At 58.9% G+C, this 19,020-nt stretch overlaps 1 protein-coding gene across 1 annotated transcript in view; it reads left to right on the top strand.

Moving 5' to 3' along the window:
• The window catches only part of LOC137364566 (RAF proto-oncogene serine/threonine-protein kinase-like), a gene marked incomplete at its 5' end in the record, with an annotated part of 32,529 nt that extends 20,980 nt beyond the window's left edge, over nucleotides 1-11,549 (top strand). Inside the window, 3 exons of the mRNA XM_068027686.1 lie at nucleotides 58-189; nucleotides 8,512-8,646; nucleotides 10,639-11,549. Of these exons, the coding sequence (XP_067883787.1) occupies nucleotides 58-189; nucleotides 8,512-8,646; nucleotides 10,639-10,779 (408 nt within the window). The remainder of the gene's footprint in view (nucleotides 1-57; nucleotides 190-8,511; nucleotides 8,647-10,638) is intronic.
• Nucleotides 11,550-19,020: the final 7,471 nt, after the last annotated feature.

The raw sequence follows: 19,020 nt of genomic DNA, 5'->3' as shown, positions 1-19,020 counted from the left end.
GCCTGTCCCCTGTTTTTTTTTTACACAATGATTGCCCTTTATTCTTTCCTTTTGCAGGCTCCAGAAGTGATCAGGATGCAGGACAACAACCCGTACAGTTTCCAATCAGACGTTTATGCCTATGGAATCGTGCTTTATGAGATCATGACTGGGACGCTGCCGTACTCATACATCAACAACCGAGACCAGGTACGGTTCGCGCCAACACAGCGACTGGCCCGGCTCGAGAGTCTGATCAGACCTCGGGATCGCAGGGAGGTGGGGGTCAGTCAGTAAGTGACGGGCTGGTAACCGGGCAGGAGTCACCGATGGACTGGGAAACGGGTTTAGTCAGTCAGTGACGGGTCAGCAATCGGGGGAGAGTCGGTGGCGGACTGGAAACGTGGCTGCGGGGACTGAAAGGCAAGATCCAAGGACGAACAGAAAGAGTTGGTGATGGGTCCAGGAAGCACGAGGACCTGGCGTGACCCAGGAAGACCTAGCGTGACCCAGAAAGACCTGGCGTGACCCAGAAAGACCTGGCGTGACCCAGAAAGACCTGGCGTGACCCTTTTCACTACCTCAGGAGCCAGTAAGATATTTTTGAACCGTTGTCACTGTTGTAATGTAGTAAACATGGCAGTCAATCTTACACACAGCAAGATCCCGCAAACAGCATTGTGGTCATCTGTTTTTCAGTCACGTTGATTGAGGGGTAAGTATTGCCAACCCCCCCCCCCCCCTTTCCCTCGTGGCCGTGGGATCTTTTACACCCACCTGAGAGGGCAGACGGTGGCCTCAGTTTAACAACTCATCCGAAAGACAGTGCCTCTGACATTGCAGCACTCCCTCAGTACTGACCCTGCGACAGTGTGGCACTCCCTCAGTACTGACCCTCCGACAGCGCGGAGCTCCCTCAGTACTGACCCTCCGACAGTGCGGCGCTCCCTCCGTACTGACCCTCCGACAGTGCGGCGCTCCCTCAGTACTGACCCTCCGACAGTGCGGCGCTCCCTCAGTACTGACCCTCCGACAGCGCGGCGCTCCCTCAGTACTGACCCTCCGACAGCGCGGAGCTCCCTCAGTACTGACCCTGCGACAGTGTGGCACTCCCTCAGTACTGACCCTCCGACAGCGCGGAGCTCCCTCAGTACTGACCCTCCGACAGTGCGGCGCTCCCTCAGTACTGACCCTCCGACAGCGCGGTGCTCCCTCAGTACTGACCCTCAGACAGTGCGGTGCTCCCTCAGTACTGACCCTCCGACAGTGCGGCACTCCCTCAGTACTGACCCTCCGACGGTGCGGCGCTCCCTCAGTACTGACCCTCCAACAGTGCGGAACTCCCTCAGTACTGACCCTCCGACAGTGTGGCGCTCCCTCAGTACTGACCCTCCGACAGTGCGGCACTCCCTCAGTACTGACCCTCCGACAGCGCGGAGCTCCCTCAGTACTGACCCTCCGACAGCGCGGATCTCCCTCAGTACTGACCGACAGTGCGGCAGTCCCTCAGTACTGACCCTCCGACAGTGTGGCGCTCCCTCAGTACTGACCCTCCGACAGTGCGGCACTCCCTCAGTACTGACCCTCCGACAGTGCGGCACTCCCTCAGTACTGACCCTGCGACAGTGCGGCGCTCCCTCAGTACTGACCCTCCGACAGCGCGGAGCTCCCTCAGTACTGACCCTCCGACAGTGCGGAGCTCCCTCAGTACTGACCGACAGTGCGGCACTCCCTCAGTACTGACCCTCCGACAGCGCGGAGCTCCCTCAGTACTGACCGACAGTACGGCAGTCCCTCAGTACTGACCCTCCGACAGCGCAGAGCTCCCTCAGTACTGACCCTCCGACAGAGCGGCGCTCCCTCGGTACTGACCCTCTGACAGTGTGGCGCTCCCTCAGGACTGACCCGCCGACAGCGCGGAGCTCCCTCAGTACTGACCCTCCGACAGTGCGGCGCTCCCCTGGTACTGACCCTCCGACAGTGCGGTGCTCCCTCAGTACTGACCCTCCGACAGTGCAGTTCTCCCTCAGTACTGACCCTCCGACAGTGCGGCGCTCCCTCAGTACTGACCCTCCGACAGTGCGGCGCTCCCTCAGTTCTGACTCTCCGACAGTGCGGCACTCCCTCAGTACTGACCCTCCGACAGTGTGGTGCTCCCTCAGTGCTGTCCCTCCGACAGTGCATCGCTCCCTCAGTGCTGACCCTCCGACAGTGCGTCGCTCCCTCAGTGCTGACCCTCCGACAGTGCGTCGCTCCCTCAGTGCTGACCCTCCGACAGTGCGGCGCTCCCTCAGTGCTGACCCTCCGACAGTGCGGCGCTCCCTCAGTGCTGACCCTCCGACAGTGCGGCGCTCCCTCAGTACTGACCCTCCGACAGTGCGGCGCTCCCTCAGTACTGACCCTCCGACAGTGCGGCGCTCCCTCAGTACTGACCCTCCGACAGCGCGGAGCTCCCTCAGTACTGACCGACAGTGCGGCAGTCCCTCAGTACTGACCCTCCGACAGTGCGGCGCTCCCTCAGTACTGACCCTCCGACAGTGCGGCGCTCCCTCAGTACTGACCCTCCGACAGTGCGGCGCTCCCTCAGTACTGACTCTCCGACAGTGCGGCACTCCCTCTCTACTGACCCTCCGACAGTGTGGCGCTCCCTCAGTGCTGTCCCTCCGACAGTGCGTCGCTCCCTCAGTGCTGACCCTCCGACAGTGCGTCGCTCCCTCAGTACTGACCGTCCGACAGTGCGGCGCTCCCTCCGTGCTGACCCTCCGACAGTGCGGCGCTCCCTCCGTGCTGACCCTCCGACAGTGCGGCGCTCCCTCCGTGCTGACCCTCCGACAGTGCGGCGCTCCCTCAATACTGACCCTCCGACAGTGCGGCGCTCCCTCAGTCCTGAATTTCCGACAGTGCGGAGCTCCCTCAGTACTGACCCTCCGACAGTGCGGCGCTCCCTCAGCACTGACCCTCCGACAGTGCGGCACTCCCTCAGTACTGACCCTCCGACAGTGCGCCGCTCCCTCAGTACTGACCCTCCGACAGTGCGGAACTCCCTCAGTACTGACCCTCCGACAGTGTGGCGCTCCCTCAGTACTGACCCTCCGACAGTGCGGCACTCCCTCAGTACTGACCCTCCGACAGCGCGGAGCTCCCTCAGTACTGGCGCTCCGACAGCGCGGAGCTCCCTCAGTACTGACCGACAGTGCGGCAGTCCCTCAGTACTGACCCTCCGACAGTGCGGCGCTCCCTCAGTACTGACCCTCCGACAGTGCGGCACTCCCTCAGTACTGACCCTCCGACAGCGCTGAGCTCCCTCAGTACTGACCCTCCGACAGGGCGGCGCTCCCTCAGTACTGACCCTCCGACAGTGCGGTGCTCCCTCAGTGCTGACCCTCCGACAGTGTGGCGCTCCCTCAGTACTGACCCTCCGACAGTGCGGCACTCCCTCAGTACTGACCCTCCGACAGTGTGGCGCTCCCTCAGTACTGACCCGCCGACAGCGCGGAGCTCCCTCAGTACTGACCCTCCGACAGTGCAGTTCTCCCTCAGTACTGACCCTCCGACAGTGTGGCGCTCCCTCAGTACTGACCCGCCGACAGCGCGGAGCTCCCTCAGTACTGACCCTCCGACAGTGCGGCGCTCCCTCAGTACTGACCCTCCGACAGTGCAGTTCTCCCTCAGTACTGACCCTCTGACAGTGCGGCGCTCCCTCAGTACTGACCCTCCGACAGTGCGGCGCTCCCTCAGTACTGTCCCTCCGACAGTGCGGCGCTCCCTCAGTACTGACTCTCCGACAGTGCGGCGCTCCCTCAGTACTGACCCTCCGACAGTGTGGCGCTCCCTCAGTGCTGTCCCTCCGACAGTGCGTCCCTCCCTCAGTGCTGACCCTCTGACAGTGCGTCGCTCCCTCAGTGCTGACCCTCCGACAGTGCGGCGCTCCCTCAGTGCTGACCCTCCGACAGTGCGGCGCTCCCTCAGCACTGACCCTCCGACAGTGCGGCACTCCCTCAGTACTGACCCTCCGACAGTGCGCCGCTCCCTCAGTACTGACCCTCCGACAGTGCGGAACTCCCTCAGTACTGACCCTCCGACAGTGTGGCGCTCCCTCAGTACTGACCCTCCGACAGTGCGGCACTCCCTCAGTACTGACCCTCCGACAGCGCGGAGCTCCCTCAGTACTGACGCTCCGACAGCGCGGAGCTCCCTCAGTACTGACCGACAGTGCGGCAGTCCCTCAGTACTGACCCTCCGACAGTGTGGCGCTCACTCAGTACTGAACCTCCGACAGTGCGGCACTCCCTCAGTACTGACCCTCCGACAGTGCGGCACTCCCTCAGTACTGACCCTCCGACAGTGCGGCGCTCCCTCAGTACTGACCCTCCGACAGCGCGGAGCTCCCTCAGTACTGACCCTCCGACAGTGCATCGCTCCCTCAGTGCTGACCCTCCGACAGTGCGTCGCTCCCTCAGTGCTGACCCTCCGACAGTGCGTCGCTCCCTCAGTGCTGACCCTCCGACAGTGCGGCGCTCCCTCAGTGCTGACCCTCCGACAGTGCGGCGCTCCCTCAGTACTGACCCTCCGACAGTGCGGCGCTCCCTCAGTACTGACCCTCCGACAGTGCGGCGCTCCCTCAGTACTGACCCTCCGACAGCGCGGAGCTCCCTCAGTACTGACCGACAGTGCGGCAGTCCCTCAGTACTGACCCTCCGACAGTGCGGCGCTCCCTCAGTACTGACCCTCCGACAGTGCGGCGCTCCCTCAGTACTGACCCTCCGACAGTGCGGCGCTCCCTCAGTACTGACTCTCCGACAGTGCGGCACTCCCTCTGTACTGACCCTCCGACAGTGTGGCGCTCCCTCAGTGCTGTCCCTCCGACAGTGCATCGCTCCCTCAGTGCTGACCCTCCGACAGTGCGTCGCTCCCTCAGTACTGACCGTCCGACAGTGCGGCGCTCCCTCCGTGCTGACCCTCCGACAGTGCGGCGCTCCCTCCGTGCTGACCCTCCGACAGTGCGGCGCTCCCTCCGTGCTGACCCTCCGACAGTGCGGCGCTCCCTCAATACTGACCCTCCGACAGTGCGGCGCTCCCTCAGTCCTGACCCTCCGACAGTGCGGCGCTCCCTCAGCACTGACCCTCCGACAGTGCGGCACTCCCTCAGTACTGACCCTCCGACAGTGCGCCGCTCCCTCAGTCCTGACCCTCCGACAGTGCGGAACTCCCTCAGTACTGACCCTCCGACAGTGTGGCGCTCCCTCAGTACTGACCCTCCGACAGTGCGGCGCTCCCTCAGTACTGACCCTCCGACAGCGCGGAGCTCCCTCAGTACTGACGCTCCGACAGCGCGGAGCTCCCTCAGTACTGACCGACAGTGCGGCAGTCCCTCAGTACTGACCCTCCGACAGTGCGGCGCTCCCTCAGTACTGACCCTCCGACAGTGCGGCACTCCCTCAGTACTGACCCTCCGACAGCGCTGAGCTCCCTCAGTACTGACCGACAGTACGGCAGTCCCTCAGTACTGACCCTCCGGCAGCGCGGAGCTCCCTCGGTACTGACCCTCCGACAGTGCGGCGCTCCCTCGGTACTGACCCTCCGACAGTGCGGTGCTCCCTCAGTGCTGACCCTCCGACAGTGTGGCGCTCCCTCAGTACTGACCCGCCGACAGCGCGGAGCTCCCTCAGTACTGACCCTCCGACAGTGCGGCGCTCCCTTGGTACTGACCCTCCGACAGTGCAGTTCTCCCTCAGTACTGACCCTCCGACAGTGCGGCGCTCCCTCAGTACTGTCCCTCCGACAGTGCGGCGCTCCCTCAGTACTGACTCTCCGACAGTGCGGCGCTCCCTCAGTACTGACCCTCCGACAGTGCAGTTCTCCCTCAGTACTGACCCTCTGACAGTGCGGCGCTCCCTCAGTACTGACCCTCCGACAGTGCGGCGCTCCCTCAGTACTGTCCCTCCGACAGTGCGGCGCTCCCTCAGTACTGACTCTCCGACAGTGCGGCGCTCCCTCAGTACTGACCCTCCGACAGTGTGGCGCTCCCTCAGTGCTGTCCCTCCGACAGTGCGTCCCTACCTCAGTGCTGACCCTCTGACAGTGCGTCGCTCCCTCAGTGCTGACCCTCCGACAGTGCGGCGCTCCCTCAGTGCTGACCCTCCGACAGTGCGGCGCTCCCTCAGCACTGACCCTCCGACAGTGCGGCACTCCCTCAGTACTGACCCTCCGACAGTGCGCCGCTCCCTCAGTACTGACCCTCCGACAGTGCGGAACTCCCTCAGTACTGACCCTCCGACAGTGTGGCGCTCCCTCAGTACTGACCCTCCGACAGTGCGGCACTCCCTCAGTACTGACCCTCCGACAGCGCGGAGCTCCCTCAGTACTGACGCTCCGACAGCGCGGAGCTCCCTCAGTACTGACCGACAGTGCGGCAGTCCCTCAGTACTGACCCTCCGACAGTGTGGCGCTCACTCAGTACTGACCCTCCGACAGTGCGGCACTCCCTCAGTACTGACCCTCCGACAGTGCGGCACTCCCTCAGTACTGACCCTCCGACAGTGCGGCGCTCCCTCAGTACTGACCCTCCGACAGCGCGGAGCTCCCTCAGTACTGACCCTCCGACAGTGCGGAGCTCCCTCAGTACTGACCGACAGTGCGGCACTCCCTCAGTACTGACCCTCCGACAGCGCTGAGCTCCCTCAGTACTGACCGACAGTACGGCAGTCCCTCAGTACTGACCCTCCGGCAGCGCGGAGCTCCCTCGGTACTGACCCTCCGACAGTGCGGCGCTCCCTCGGTACTGACCCTCCGACAGTGCGGTGCTCCCTCAGTGCTGACCCTCCGACAGTGTGGCGCTCCCTCAGTACTGACCCGCCGACAGCGCGGAGCTCCCTCAGTACTGACCCTCCGACAGTGCGGCGCTCCCTTGGTACTGACCCGCCGACAGCGCGGAGCTCCCTCAGTACTGACCCTCCGACTGTGCGGCGCTCCCTCAGTACTGACCCTCCGACAGTGCGGCGCTCCCTCAGTACTGACCCTCTGACAGTGCGGCGCTCCCTCAGTACTGACCCTCCGACAGTGCGGCGCTCCCTCAGTACTGTCCCTCCGACAGTGCGGCGCTCCCTCAGTACTGACTCTCCGACAGTGCGGCGCTCCCTCAGTACTGACCCTCCGACAGTGTGGCGCTCCCTCAGTGCTGTCCCTCCGACAGTGCGTCCCTCCCTCAGTGCTGACCCTCTGACAGTGCGGCGCTCCCTCAGTGCTGACCCTCCGACAGTGCGGCGCTCCCTCAGTACTGACCCTCCGACATTGCGGCGCTCCCTCAGTACTGACCCTCCGACAGTGCGGCTCTCCCTCAGTACTGACCCTCCGACATTGCGGCGCTCCCTCAGTACTGACCCTCCGACAGTGCGGTGCTCCCTCAGTACTGACCCTCCGACAGTGCGGAGCTCCCTCAGTACTGTCCCTCCGACAGTGCGGTGCTCCCTCAGTACTGACCCTCCGACAGTGTGGCTCTCCCTCAGTACTGACCCTCCGACAGTGCGGCTCTCCCTCAGTACTGACCCTCCGACAGTGCGGCTCTCCCTCAGTACTGACCCTCCGACAGTGCGGCTCTCCCTCAGTACTGACCCTCCGACAGGGCGGCGCTCCCTCAGTACTGACCCTCCGACAGCGCGGAGCTCCCTCAGTACTGACCCTCCGACAGTGCCGCGCTCCCTCAGTACTGACCCTCCGTCAGTGCGGGGCTCCCTCAGTACTGACCCTCCGACAGTGCCGCGCTCCCTCAGTACTGACCCTCCGACAGTGCGGAGCTCCCTCAGTACTGTCCCTCCGACAGTGCGGTGCTCCCTCAGTACTGACCCTCCGACAGTGCGGCTCTCCCTCAGTACTGACCCTCCGACAGTGCGGCTCTCCCTCAGTACTGACCCTCCGACAGTGCCGCGCTCCCTCAGTACTGACCCTCCGACAGTGCGGCTCTCCCTCAGTACTGACCCTCCGACAGTGCGGCGCTCCCTCAGTACTGACCCTCCGACAGTGCGGCACTCCCTCAGTACTGACCCTCCGACAGTGCGGCTCTCCCTCAGTACTGACCCTCCGACAGTGCCGCGCTCCCTCACTACTGGCACGGGGCGTGTCGGCCTGGATTATGGGGCTTGAGTCTGTGGAGTGGGGACTGGAACCCACAGTCTTCTGACTCCGAGGCGAGAGGGCTGCTCCCTGAGCCAGTGGAGGGAGTCAGTGATTGATCAGGAACCTGGGGAAGGGAATCCATGACAGGAAGAGCGTTCGTGAAAGGCCAGATGCCCGGGGAGCAGAGCGGGTGACGGACCAGGAACCAAGGAGGAGTCAGTGATGGGCCAGGATCCTGGGGAGGAGAGTAGGTGACGGACCAGAAACCGGGGAGGGTGTCAGTGACGGACCGGGTGCCTGGCGCAAGAGCCCACAGTTAGTGGAGCCTCTGTGCCCTTGACAACGGGGAGGGTGCTAAAAGGTTGCCAGTGGCAGGACTGAGAGTTGAGTGGGGGCATAAACTCAGTCCCTCTCTTGCAGATTATCTTCATGGTTGGCCGTGGGTACCTGACCCCTGACCTCAGCAAGGTGTACCGCAACTGTCCGAAGGCGATGAAGCGGCTGATTGTGGACTGTATAAAAGTGAAACGGGATGAGCGCCCCCTGTTTATACAGGTAAATGCTTGCCCGACTCATTCACGCGCATTTAGGAGTCTACATGGCCGCGCGTTGCGCAGTGGGGAGGCTCGAGGGGCCGAATCGCCGACACTGCTCCTAATTCATATGCCCCACACCGAGCAGAAAGATCCCTCCCCTCCTCCCACGTCGGGGGTTCCCACACCGAGCAGCTGCCGTTGGTTCGGGGATCGAAGGCCCGTCCTCTTGACCCGTCGGGCGATGGCGAGCATGCGTCCCTCGCAGTTTCTGCTGTTACGCTCACAGGGTGAGGTGGAATAGGAGGGGTGGGAGGCTCGGGCAGAGCATAAATGCCAGCACGGAGCGGTTGGGCCGAATGGCCTGTTTCTGCGCCGCGGCCTCGACGTAATTTGAGTAGGTTGGTGTACGTCGGGTGAGGACCAGGTCAGGCTCAGCTGCTACCCACCTGGGCAGGCATTTTATGATGGGCACCGGTTTAAGCCAGTCGCCTCAAAGCAGGTTCACATCAGCTATACGATCAGGGCAGCACCCGCAGAGCCTGTACACCATCAGGAAAGCAGGGGGTAAATATCCATATTTGACATTAAAAGTCTTACATCTGTGGGCACTGCCATTATAAAGCCCGATGTCCACTGTTGTGACCAGGTGAGGAAGGGGTCTGAGGCTCCCCTTTTTCTCCTCCTCTGATTCGACCCCAACAGGGTTTATATTTTAAACACAGTGATTTAACTTACCACCTCAGTGAGCATTTCCTCCTGCTGCTGTAATATATAATTGTAAATGAACCAGTCAGACAGGTTTTCTTGAGTTTAAACAAGAAAGATGTAAATTTATTAACCTTATCACTCTAAACCGGTTAAAATTACTGAAATACGCAGCGCATCCATGCTCCCATTCATATGAGAGGCACGCACTCTCACACACAAATAGATACAGAGGGGAAAACACAGAGTTGGGAGGTTAGAGTAGGGTCCTTCATAACAATGAAATTTATATATAGAAGTGTAGTCCCGGTGGTCCTTAGTTGAAATTGAACTCTTGAAGTCCTCGCTGGGCCACGTGCACAATTCGGGCTTGCTTCTCTGGTTCTGGAAGGCTGAAGAGAGGCTTTATCCATCTTCTTTTGCTGACCGTGAGGATCTGCAGATTTTAGGGATAGCTGCAGCCAAGGCTCCCCTGGGACTTTGCTGGAGAGGGCGAGAGAGGGAGGTGCTTCCTATTGGAGTTCAGTTACTGTCACCTTTCTCTGGCACAATTCACAAACTCTCAGAGTTACACAGGTGGTCACGTCATGTGGCCACCTCTTTGTTTGAAACAGCACCTTCTGGGAGGTCGTTTGAAATTCAAGGCTGTTCATACACACATGGGGTGGGATGGGGTCGGTGGCGGGCTGTTGGCTCTTGCAAAGTCAATGGGTGTCGATGGCTTTTGACGACCAACATTGACAAAACCATTCTCGGTAATTGAATCAAAGAGCACCCCCATTGTTCTGGTTCGACTGGGCAATCACCTCTGACTCCCAGCCGGCCTTTGGCGCCTCATATGCAAATTGTGTGTGGCCATCCTAGCTGCTCTTTAAAAGTTATTTGTAATAATGTCCAGTAAAACGTCTCGGACAAAGTTCCAAACGACGTAATTAATGTTTTCAATTCGGCGTGTGGGATTTCTGCCACACCACCTTTATAATGGGCAGCGCCTATGTAAACACGTCACGCTGTAATTACACCCTCCCGCCAGTGGTGGCACTGTAGCAATTCCTGGCTCCTCAGCCTGTGCTGGGCAAAAGCACCTCTCCTGCTGTCAGTTCTGCTTCTGCTGTTGCCAGATTGCCATGAGTTTTGCTGTTTAGCTATAGACAATAAATCAAAGCATTTTAATAGAGCTTAGGGCAGACTGAACCAGGGTCCTGCGCGAGTTTAACGTAAATGTTTAAAAGGGGACGCTTCTCTTTTTTTTTTTTTGTTTCCGTCCTGCGTGTTTGAGTGCCTCCTAATTCCTCCAACCCTGCAGATACTGGCTTCCATCGAGATGCTACAGCACGCCCTCCCAAAGATCGAGCGGAGTGCCTCCGAGCCCTCGCTGCACCGGGCCGTGCAGGCCGAGGACGTCAACCCCTTTGTGCTGACCACGTCGCGGCTCATGCCTTCGTAAGACCGTGACCCGCCGGCCTCATCACCGCTGCCGCCGCCTCCTCTCCTCGGCAGGAGCGCAGTGGGGGGGACTGCTCTCGACGTACGGCGCAGCCTCACCCGGAGAATATTTTCTTTCGCTTGAGAAATGTTTCCGCCTCAGAACCTCACACGTGTAAATTTTCTGATCAGTGACGATGGACGTGGGGACCAGACATCAGCGTGCGTGTCAGACCGCTGCCCCTGAAGGCGGTTTCAGGAGCGCCTTTATATATAATTATTTCTTTAAATTTTCCTTGATTTGGCAAAGACGCAGCCATCCTTTCGCGAGGAAACCCAGCCTCCGAGCTGTCCGATGGAAGGTACCTTGACGGGGTGGGAACTCTTAGCCTGTAGCTGGAGATATGGTGGGAAGGGTGAAGGCGTTGGTGGCTGGGGGCCGGGGGGGTGGGGTGGGGGATCTCTTAAACCACTGCTGTGTTTCAGCCCTGGGACTGTGCTCGCTGGGGCCACGTGTGCTGGGCTTTGAGACTTGGCCTGTGGTTGTGGCCAGTTTCTGGCTCACTGAATTCCTGCCTGGGGATTTGCTTTAGGCCCTGGCGTTTCCTTAAATGGAATGCCCCGTCATCCTGCATATCGACTGGCTGGCAGGTCCAGGTACACCCGGGATCTCCTGACATCGGGCTCCAGGCACACCCGGGATCTCCTGAAATCGGGGTCCAGGCACACCCGGGATCTCCTGAAATCGGGGTCCAGGCACACCCGGGATCTCCTGAAATCGGGGTCCAGGTACACCCGGGATCTCCTGAAATCGGGTTCCAGGTACACCCGGGATCTCCTGAATCAGGGGTCCAGGTACACCCGGGATCTCCTGACATCGGGGTCCAGGTTCACCCGGGATCTCCTGACATCGGGGTCCAGGTTCACCCGGGATCTCCTGACATCGGGTTCCAGGTACACCCGGGATCTCCTGAATCAGGGGTCCAGGTTCACCCGGGATCTCCTGAACCAGGGGTCCAGGTACACCCGGGATCTCCTGACATCGGGGTCCAGGTTCACCCGGGATCTCCTGACATCGGGGTCCAGGTTCACCCGGGATCTCCTGAACCAGGGGTCCAGGTACACCCGGGATCTCCTGAACCAGGGGTCCAGGTACACCCGGGATCTCCTGACATCGGGGTCCAGGCACACCCGGGATCTCCTGAACCAGGGGTCCAGGTTCACCCGGGATCTCCTGACATCGGGTTCCAGGTACACCCGGGATCTCCTGAATCAGGGGTCCAGGTACACCCGGGATCTCCTGACATCGGGCTCCAGGTACATCCGGGATCTCCTGAACCAGGGGTCCAGGTTCACCCGGGATCTCCTGAACCAGGGGTCCAGGTACACCCGGGATCTCCTGACATCGGGCTCCAGGTACACCCGGGATCTCCTGAACCAGGGCTCCAGGTACACCCGGGATCTCCTGAACCAGGGGTCCAGGTACACCCGGGATCTCCTGAACCAGGGGTCCAGGTACACCCGGGATCTCCTGAACCAGGGGTCCAGGTACACCCGGGATCTCCTGAACCAGGGGTCCAGGTACCTCAGGGTGTGATCTGTCGAGCCTGGGGTACTCCTGAGGGCTGCCCTCTGCAGCTCTCCTGTGCCTGGTGTTGAAAGCGCTTGATTCCACAGCAGAAGCAGGGACTCTATCCCCTATCCCCGCGCAGCAGGTAATGTCTCTTCAAACATGGGGACTTGGCTTGAAAATGCCCCGGCAGTTTATTTTTTATCATGGGTCAGTTTGGATAACAATTTTCTCGTTCCCGATTGTTGGGAATTAAAAAAAAAACTATTTTAAAGTTAATGGTTGAAGCAGCACGAACGTTCCTGTATGTCTGCGGCCTGTCTCATTCCACAGCAAACACTGGTACCAGCCTAACCAACAGGTGCTGGGTGACTCGAGGCAGGCAGCTGGACCCAGGGCTGGCATCCAGCTGCCTGGCTTGACTGTTCATTTTCACTTATTCTCGCAATTTTTCTTGCGTAGTGCACACTTTTAGCATCAGCTGTCAGTGACAAACACTCCCAGGACAGGTACAGTACGTGGGGTTAGATACAGAGTAAAGCTCCCTCTACACTGTCCCCCATCAAACACTCCCAGGACAGGTACAGTACGTGGGGTTAGATACAGAGTAAAGCTCCCTCTACACTGTCCCCATCAAACACTCCCCAGGACAGGTACAGTACGTGGGGTTAGATACAGAGTAAAGCTCCCTCTACACTGTCCCCCATCAAACACTCCCAGGACAGGTACAGTACGTGGGGTTAGATACAGAGTAAAGCTCCCTCTACACTGTCCCCATCAAACACTCCCCAGGACAGGTACAGCACAGGGGTTTGATACAGAGTAAAGCTCCCTCCACACTGTCCCCATCAAACGCTCCCCAGGACAGGTACAGTACGGGGGTTAGATACAGAGTAAAGCTCCCTCTACACTGTCCCCCATCAAACACTCCCAGGACAGGTACAGTACGGGGGTTAGATACAGAGTAAAGCTCCCTCCACACTGTCCCCATCAAACGCTCCCCAGGACAGGTACAGTACGGGGTTAGATACAGAGTAAAGCTCCCTCCACACTGTCCCCATCAAACGCTCCCCAGGACAGGTACAGTACGGGGTTAGATACAGAGTAAAGCTCCCTCCACACTGTCCCCATCAAACGCTCCCCAGGACAGGTACAGTACGGGGGTTAGATACAGAGTAAAGCTCCCTCTACACTGTCCCCCATCAAACGCTCCCCAGGACAGGTACAGTACGGGGGTTTGATACAGAGTAAAGCTCCCTCCACACTGTCCCCATCAAACGCTCCCCAGGACAGGTACAGTACGGGGGTTAGATACAGAGTAAAGCTCCCTCTACACTGTCCCCCATCAAACACTCCCCAGGACAGGTACAGCACAGGGGTTTGATACAGAGTAAAGCTCCCTCTACACTGTCCCCATCAAACACTCCCAGGACAGGTACAGCACGGGGGTTAGATACAGAGTAAAGCTCCCTCTACACTGTCCCCATCAAACACTCCCCAGGACAGGTACAGTACGGGGGTTAGATACAGAGTAAAGCTCCCTCTACACTGTGCCCATCAAACACTCCCAGGACAGGTACAGCACGGGGGTTAGATACAGAGTAAAGCTCCCTCTCCACTGTCCCCATCAAACATTCCCCAGGACAGGTACAGCACGGGGGTTAGATACAGAGTAAAGCTCCCTCTACACTGTCCCCATCAAACACTCAAAAGAATAAGTTCATTAGCGATAGTCAGCACGGTTTTGTGAAGGGTAGGTCGTGCCTCACAAACCTTATTGAGTTTTTCGAGAAGGTAACCAAACAGGTGGATGAGGGTAAAGCAGTGGATGTGGTGTATATGGATTTCAGTAAGGCGTTTGATAAGGTTCCCCATGGTAGGCTATTGCAGAAAATACGGAGGTATGGGGTTGAAGGTGATTTAGAGCTTTGGATCAGAAATTGGCGAGCTGAAAGAAGACAGAGGGTGGTGGTTGATGGCAAATGTTCATCCTGGAGTTTAGTTACTAGTGGTGTACCGCAAGGATCTGTTTTGGGGCCACTGCTGTTTGTCATTTTCATAAATGACCTGGAAGAGGGTGTAGAAGGGTGGGTTAGTAAATTTGCGGATGACACTAAGGTCGGTGGAGTTGTGGATAGTGCCGAAGGATGTTGTAGGGTACAGAGGGACATAGATAGGCTGCAGAGCTGGGCTGAGAGATGGCAAATGGAGTTTAATGCGGAAAAGTGCGAGGTGATTCACTTTGGAAGGAGTAACAGGAATGCAGAGTACTGGGCTAATGGGAAGATTCTTGGTAGTGTAGATGAACAGAGAGATCTTGGTGTCCAGGTGCATAAATCCCTGAAGGTTGCTACCCAGGTTAATAGGGCTGTTAAGAAGGCATATGGTGGGTTAGCTTTTATTAGTAGGGGGATTGAGTTTCGGAGCCACGAGGTCATGCTGCAGCTGTACAAAACTCTGGTGAGACCGCACCTGGAGTATTGCGTGCAGTTCTGGTCACCGCATTATAGGAAGGATGTGGAAGCTATGGAAAGGGTGCAGAGAAGATTTACTAGGATGTTGCCTGGTATGGAGGGAAGGTCTTACGAGGAAAGGCTGAGGGACTTGAGGTTGTTTTCGTTGGAGAGAAGGAGAAGGCGAGGTGACTTAATAGAGACATATAAGTTAATCAGAGGGTTAGATAGGGTGGATAGTGAGAGTCTTTTTTCTCGGATGGTGATGGCAAACACGAGGGGACATAGCTTTAAGTTGAGGGGTGATAGATATAGGACAGATGTCAGAGGTAGTTTCTTTACTCAGAGAGTAGTAGGGACGTGGAACGCCCTGCCTGCAACAGTAGTAGACTCGCCAACTTTAAGGGCATTTAAGTGGTCATTGGATAGACATATGGATGAAAATGGAATAGTGTAGGTCAGATGGTTTCACAGGTCGGCGCAACATCGAGGGCCGAAGGGCCTGTACTGCGCTGTAATGTTCTAATTCTAACTCCCAGGACAGGTACAGCACGGGGGTTTGATACAGAGTAAAGCTCAAAAAAAAACGGGGGTGAGATACAGAGTAGAGCTCCCTCTACACTGTCCCCATCAAACACTCCCAGGACAGGTACAGTATGGGGGTTAGATACAGAGTAAAGCTCCCTCTACACTGTCCCCATCAAACACTCACAGGACAGGTACAGTACGGGGGTTAGATACAGAGTAAAGCTCCCTCTACACTGTCCCCATCAAACACCCCCAGGACAGGTACAGTACGGGGGTTAGATACAGAGTAAAGCTCAAAATAAAACGGGGGTGAGATACAGAGTAGAGCTCCCTCTACACTGTCCCCCATCAAACACTCCCAAGACGGGTACAGTACGGGGGTTAGATACAGAGTAAAGCTCCCTCTACACTGTCCCCATCAAACCCTCCCAGGACAGGTACAGCACTGGGATTGGCTGCCCACTGATTTGGGAGCCTGAGTGCATCAACGAGGTGCAGCTGACAGTGCCGGTGGCAGTTGGAGGTTGCAGAGGTGGAGAGAGGAGCTGCACTGAGCAAGGGAGAGCAGCTACCAACAAGCAGAGGAAAACTCCAACAACAGTCTCCATTAAAGAGAAGAAAGGGACATTTTGTGGAAACAAGGCTTTGTCTGGAGGTGGGTGCTGAACACCAGTAATTTACTTTGGACTGTTGGGGGAGGAACAAGTGGCTGGAACAACAAGGGGTGGGGCTGCCAATTCAACAGGAGTCTGTGCTGCTGCAAAAGCACACAGGAAAGCTCCCTCCCCACCCCAATTGCCAAGCCTGGGTCAGCTGAAGCTGCCCAGCTAAACAGACGGAAGGGGATAGATAGTGCCTGGGCAGCTTCAGCTGACCCAGGTGAAGACGACTCCCCCAACCAGAAGACCGGAAGACCAACTTCAAAGACTGTTTGTTTTAAGTGTACTGTGAGCACCACCTCCAGAAAGCAAGTCATCCCTTCCAGCCTGCCTTTGCCTCTCCTCTCTTACCTCAGCCTCTCCACTAACCTGTTGTTTGTTTGTTTGTTTGTCTTTTCAAATTTTTCTGTGAATCTGTTATTTAGTGTGCAAGTCCACAATTTGGGGTGGGTTTAGCTCTTGGACCCATGGCAAGCCCTTCATCACCGGTGGCGGGGCCCTCTACTACCTACGCAGCTGCAGCTTCTGTGGCTGCCCACGTGGCCCCGTCACCCTTTAAATTATTGACATGCAGCCATGGGGTGAAGAGCTATCCCCACCCCAACATGTCTATTGAGGCCTGCGTTAAGGCAATGGCCGTGGTTGTCGGCCCCTCGGCCATTGTTGCGGCCTCAAAAATGTATGGGAAGGCTGTGTTCTTTTTGAAGACCGAGCGGGCGGTGTCCCTGGCCCTGAGTAAAGGGCTCACTGTGGGGGGGACCTTCCTGCCAGTGGACCCTCTGGGGGCCACTGCGCATCGGATAATGTTGTCCAACGTCCCACCCTTCATTCCCAGTGAGCTCCTCCTCCACCACCTGCACCATCTGGGGGAGGTGAGGTCGGGGATCACCCCAGTCCGGCTTGGTCTTCGGGAGCACAGCCTCCAACATGTCTACTCCTTCCGCCGCCAGTTATTTATGCAGCTGGCGCGGGAGGAGGACACGGAGGGCCAATTTAATGTGGAGTTCCAGGGGACGGCCTACCGCGTCTTTTGGACCTCGGACGGGGCGCGGTGCCACGTCTGCAAGGGGGTGGGGCATGTTCGGAAGAACTGCCCCAACCTCCCGGCCGCCAGCTCCACCTCGGCGGCCCAGAGTGGTTCCACAGCACCTCCTCCCACTCCCCCCGCACATCCAACAGACACCGCTCAGTCGGTTCCGGAGGCTGTGGTTTTCACAGCCTCTGGCGGGGAGGGGAGCGTCCGTCCGAGCGGAAGGAAGACGCGGGGAAAAAAGAAACATCGTGAGGCGCGTCCCCTGGACACTTTGACTCAACCCGAGCCTGAGCTCAGCCCAAAGCCCATTCCCATGGAATCCACCTGTCCCAGGGCTGGGCTCAGGCCCAGGGTGACTAAAAAAGGAAAAAAGGGTGCGGAGGCGGAGGCCTCTGATGACATGGAGGTCTCTGAGTCTCCGCGCCCAAGTGCGAAAAAGAGGCGAAGGCACCCCTCCACAGAAATAACACAGGGCCCTGAGGTGCAGGGCCCATCTGTTGGAGGGGAGCTGCCTCCTGTTTCTGGTCCTCAGGTGCCCCCTACCGCCACCACCAAGGCTGCTAAGTCCGGGCAGGTGCTCCCTATTCCTCAGGATGGAGGGGAGGGGATGGCCCCGGTACGTGAGGCCCCTCCTGAAGGAGTAAGTGGGGCCCTGCTTGTGGTGGGGGAGCCTGGGGAAACCGCCCATTCCGCCACTGCTACTGGGTCGGGTGTCCTGAATGAAGGGGAGGGCGAGGCCCCAGAGGGTCGGGCCTCCCAGCCGGAGTCCACCACCAACCAGGAGACACCCGACCCAGTTATAACTGAGAATGCTGCCCCATCTGCTGGGCCTGTGGGTGCTGGCGGAGCGGGAGATGGCCTCCTCTCGCCGCCTCCAGTCTCGGCTCCGGCTGGTTTCCCGGAGTCCGGAACTTCTGTCTCCCCTGGACCAGTCATTGGCCTGGGGATGGAGGTGGAGGGGGGTCCTGAACCGCTGGTGCCTACAGGCTCCAGTTTCACAATAGAACCCAGAGAGGACTCCTCCGCCATCGATCCTGGGGGTGGGATCGTGACGGAGGCGGGACCAGCTGGCGCGGCCGGGACGTCCGCCCCACAGTGTGTGGTGGATGTGTCGGCCGCTGGCGGTGACGACCCGGAGGAGGATGGGGATTCGGTGCGGGGCACGGAGGATGATCTTGATTCCATCGCCAGTGAGGTGGTGGAGTCCCTCGTGCCTCCCACCGAATCTCCTCTCATCCCCACGGCGGAACTCCGGGATTTCCTCGCGGCTTGCAGAGGTTGCCGCAATAAAGTTCAGCTGGCCCTCGACCGTTGGTCGAATCTGGCGCTGATCATCCAGTCCGTCCGTGCCGCCCTTAAGATAGCGGGCAAGCGCGCGGACGTGAAACTGGTTGAGAGGCGCCGTTTTAATGTGTTCCTCAATGGGTTGCTGGGGGAGTGGAGGGCCAGGTGCACTTCCACTCCCTCCTCACAGTGAGCTGTTGGTGACGGGTTTTACGTACCTTTGACATGAAGATAACCATAGCCAGCCTCAACATCAACGGCAGCAGAGGGGCTCACCGCAGATTTCACAATCTCTCAGTCCTTAGGGAAGGGAGATACGCGGTGAGCTTTCTGCAGGAAACCCACACCGTTCCGGGAGACGAAGCCACCTGGCTCCTGGAGTGGCAGGGTGGGGTCTACATGAGTCACCTCACCCCTATTTCTAGTGGGGTGGCTATCTTGTTGGCCCCGACTTTTCAGCCGGAGATCTTGGGGGTCAAGGAGCTAGTGCCGGGCCGCTTGCTCCACCTCGCCGTTCGCCTGGGTAGCGTGCCGCTCCACTTTGTGAACGTGTACGCGCCCAGGCCCGGCGCTTTGCAAGCGCGCTTCTTTGAAGAAGTGTCCGCTCTCTTGAGCTCCATCGATAGCGGCGAGTGCATCATCCTCGGGGGGGATTTTAACTGCACCCTCGAGGTGGGGGATCGCTCCGGTCCCCAGCGCGGCCAAGCGTCGGTGGAGAAGTTGAGGGGACTGATCA

Source organism: Heterodontus francisci, unplaced genomic scaffold (genome assembly GCF_036365525.1).
Source record: "Heterodontus francisci isolate sHetFra1 unplaced genomic scaffold, sHetFra1.hap1 HAP1_SCAFFOLD_906, whole genome shotgun sequence".
NCBI classification, from domain to species: Eukaryota; Metazoa; Chordata; class Chondrichthyes; order Heterodontiformes; family Heterodontidae; genus Heterodontus; species Heterodontus francisci.
The sequence above is the reverse complement of the archived record's forward strand: the minus strand, read 5'-3'. Positions and strand labels throughout refer to the sequence as shown.